Source organism: Nuphar pumila, chromosome 13 (genome assembly GCF_984573655.1).
Source record: "Nuphar pumila chromosome 13, dmNupPumi1.hap1.1, whole genome shotgun sequence".
In the NCBI taxonomy this organism is placed as follows: domain Eukaryota; kingdom Viridiplantae; phylum Streptophyta; class Magnoliopsida; order Nymphaeales; family Nymphaeaceae; genus Nuphar; species Nuphar pumila.
The window spans coordinates 86,260,048-86,263,469 of record NC_143261.1 but is presented as its reverse complement, the minus strand read 5'-3'; the positions used below and the strand labels follow the sequence as shown (position 1 = coordinate 86,263,469).

The 3,422-nt window shown below is 38.0% G+C and overlaps 1 protein-coding gene across 1 annotated transcript; it reads left to right on the top strand.

Annotated features, from left to right (window-relative positions):
* Positions 1-642: 642 nt before the first annotated feature.
* On the top strand, positions 643-1,729 carry LOC149818985 (small ribosomal subunit protein eS4-like). Its single transcript, XM_089986318.1, has 4 exons — positions 643-720; positions 820-1,000; positions 1,113-1,210; positions 1,538-1,729. The coding sequence occupies exons 1-4, from the start codon at positions 694-696 to the stop codon at positions 1,727-1,729; spliced, it is 498 nt and encodes a 165-aa protein (XP_089842444.1). The 5' UTR covers positions 643-693.
* Positions 1,730-3,422: the final 1,693 nt, after the last annotated feature.

The following is a 3,422-nucleotide window of genomic DNA, read 5'->3' as shown; positions in this document are numbered from 1 at the left end:
AAAAAAAACTCAATAAGAAGCAAATAATAGGATTTTTTTACCTTAACCCACTTCATTGAGTGAAAATGGTGAAAATGCACTCTTGATGAAATCACAAAATCCATCTTCCTTGTACATGGATCGGCCCCCAAATCGCTCTCACGATCTCTAGGTTGCGTGAATACCTCTCTAATGACTTCTACACAAATGAGAGAATCGACCCTCAAGAGGTTTTTAAAAACCCAAAAAGGAAAAATTATGATTTGGACCTTTTTAAAGTACGCCGAAGATGTATCGTACAATACGCTTTTTATCATATGATACGATACGATACGGGTCTGTATCGTATCGTTTTTCTAAAAAGTAATGATACGGACAACATTGGATAAGACTATTCCTATGTGTGTGTGTGTGAGAGAGAGAGAGTCCTGTTTTATTTTTCACAAATTAGTGAACTCGCATCCATGTCCATTTGACATAGTTTACAAGTTGCTTTGCTTGACAATTCCACATACAAGATTTTGTTGTTGTACGCATGAAATTACTTGGAACTTATTTTATTATATTTTTCCAGCTGTATAAATGGTGTAATTGTCTATTTTTTTGGTGGGATACCCGTTTTCTTAACAAATTTAACTATTGAAATTCTGTTTTCCACTTTAGGCGCGAGGGTTGAAGAAACATTTGAAGAGGCTCAATGCTCCCAAACATTGGATGCTTGACAAATTGGGTGGAGCGTTTGTAAGTACACCACAGTTGCCACTTTGAAAACTATTTACTTAATATATTTTTTTTATCTATATATTCACTTCCTTCTTAACTCACATTTGTATTTTGTAGGCACCCAAACCATCTTCTGGGCCACACAAGACTCGTGAATGCTTACCTTTGATACTCATTATACGAAACAAACTAAAATATGCCTTAACATATCGTGATGTTGTTTCAATCCTGATGCAGCGGCTTGTGACTGTAGATGGAAAAGTACGAACTGATCAAAAGCATCCTTGTGGATTTATGGGTACGTTTAATTATTTTTGCTTTTTCCTAAAAAAATAAATGGGAATTGTTGTACTTTTAATCTTTCGTCAACTGAGCAGTTTAAAACCTTGCTTTTCTGCCGTTGCTTACAGATGTTGTATCCATTCCAAAAGTAAATGAGAATTATCGACTTCTCTATGATACGAAGGGTGGCTTCCGCTTGCAATCTATAAAAGATGAAGATGCAAAGGTATCTATATCTTTATTCTACTGAAGTTTGCATCTGTTGATGACCACTGTTGTGATATGTTTCTAATGATATTTTATCGTTTCGTTTATGTGATATGAAATGTATATGACAAACATTAGAACATGCTGAACCAGATGCATTTTGTCAGAGTTTATCTATTGAATTAGGACTAGAATACCTTGCGTTTTCGTGGTAATACTTGGAAGTTTTTAGTCCGGCAACTGTTCTTTCCTCATATATGTAGTTAATTTGCCATGTGTCATCTAATATCAGATACATTCTGTTCTGCCTATTTAGCCATCTGAAGCAATTCTTCTGCTCTTGCAGTTCAAGCTTTGCAAAGTCAGATCAGTTCAGTTTGGACAAAAGGGTATTCCATACCTGAACACCTATGATGGCAGAACTATTCGGTATCTAGATCCTCTTATCAAAGCTAATGACACCATTAAACTGGATATCGGAACAAACAAAATAGTTGACTTAATCAAGTTTGATGTTGGAAATTTTGTAGCTCAATAAGTGGAGCTTTTCAAATTTCAAGGTTTTATTGAAAAAAAATAATTTTTAAACAGGTCTTTTGATTATGATCATGAGAAGATCTACCTTTTCTTTTTTGGGTTAATATAATTCAAATTTTCAATTATTCCATGCATTTATTTGTTATTAAGGGTTATTTAGAAACGTAACCAGTTTTCTTTGTAATTCAAATTTTCAATTATTCCAATTGCTAATTTAAATTCATACTTAAGTTTTATCTTCAGATATTTAAATGCATACTTGTAATTATCTCTCTCCTATGTATTGTTGGTAATCAGTAAGATCTAAACATTACCAATTTTACCTTCTTCAGCCCTTAAAACCTTGGTGTAATCATGCCGTTAACAACAAGGTTTGCTGAATGAAACTTTGTCTTGGTTGAGCCCAAGATTAAATGTTGTCTGTCATCAGATAGACTTGATCCTAAACTCAGTTACTAAGGATCCATTGATCCACAACATAAGCAGTATGTGTACTTCTACACATTGACATTAATTCTCTTTAGTAGAACCTTTTAATTAATTGAATCCATTAATTGTTATTTTCTATTGGAAAGAATCAAGATTGACGAGGTGTTGGTCAACCTGATCTGTGTAGACTTGGAATAAGAAGTATCACTGGTTGATTCCTTGGGCCCAATTGAGGATGATTTATACACTACTCCCTGTGCCCTGATGCATACAACAGCACTACAACCAACCATCCATCCCCGGGAAGGAGGCATAGCAGCATTTTGTTGATGTACCAAGCATCTCTGTCTACCCTAAGATGGAGGTGAGATCTTTTCCTTCAACATAGGGGTGGGCATTGGGTCGGGCTGGCCCGGCCCAGGCCCATTTGGAGCCCGACCAGTCGGGCTTTGAGCATGACCCAGCCCACAAAAGACCTGGCCAATTTAGTAATGAGCCGGGTTTAGGCCCGGTTCTTAACGGGCTCGGGTTTAGAAAGCAACCAATGACCTAGCTCATTGGCCCAATGGGCTGATGTTCAACGGGTCAATCGGGATCAAACCAAACCCATTTGTTCAAGATGGATGGATGCATACATGGTAATGCATCATCATATTCAGTGTTGTGAGAGGAGGCGCACGCTCAAGGTACTGAGGCATTGCTGTGATGCGCCCCTCATCAACTTCCGACCAGTTGTGACCACCGACCACCGGAGTTGCTGTGCTGCAGCTGCTGCTCAGTCTTCTCCGACCACCGGACGACCGGCATATCCCTCGCTTCCGTACCAGCTGGGCGGGTGGTCCTTCTCTTACTGCCTCCCCTCCCACCGCTTCACTTCCATTCCAGTTGTGAGAGGCGTACGCCTCAGAGGCGAAGCGTAGGCTCAACGCCTCGCTTCGCCTCATCGCATTTAACAACCTTGATCATATTAAACACTCCATATTCCATTCACATCATAGACATGCACAATCTCTGCCGAATCTATCAAAGACAATGATGTCAATTCTCATGCACCCAATTAATTATCTTTCTAGTTCTCATAAAATTAGTGTATCTAATTAAGTAAATAGTAATAGTTAACAACTTGCCATGCATCCAACTAATTATCTTTCTAGTAACTAAGAGAAATGAAAACTTACAAAATGGGCATGGTGTTAAATGAAACATGCTACTAGATTTCTGGTGATTTTTTTTTTAATTCTGACCCAATATATGTGTTCACCGTG

Bases quoted from the DNA above. Each gene is read 5' to 3' on its own strand.
- LOC149818985 (XM_089986318.1), top strand. From the start codon at position 694: ATGCTTGACAAATTGGGTGGAGCGTTT. The intron at 721-819 runs GTAAGTACACCA...TGTATTTTGTAG, and splicing joins ACAAATTGGGTGGAGCGTTT to GCACCCAAACCATCTTCTGG. The intron at 1,211-1,537 runs GTATCTATATCT...CTGCTCTTGCAG, and splicing joins TAAAAGATGAAGATGCAAAG to TTCAAGCTTTGCAAAGTCAG.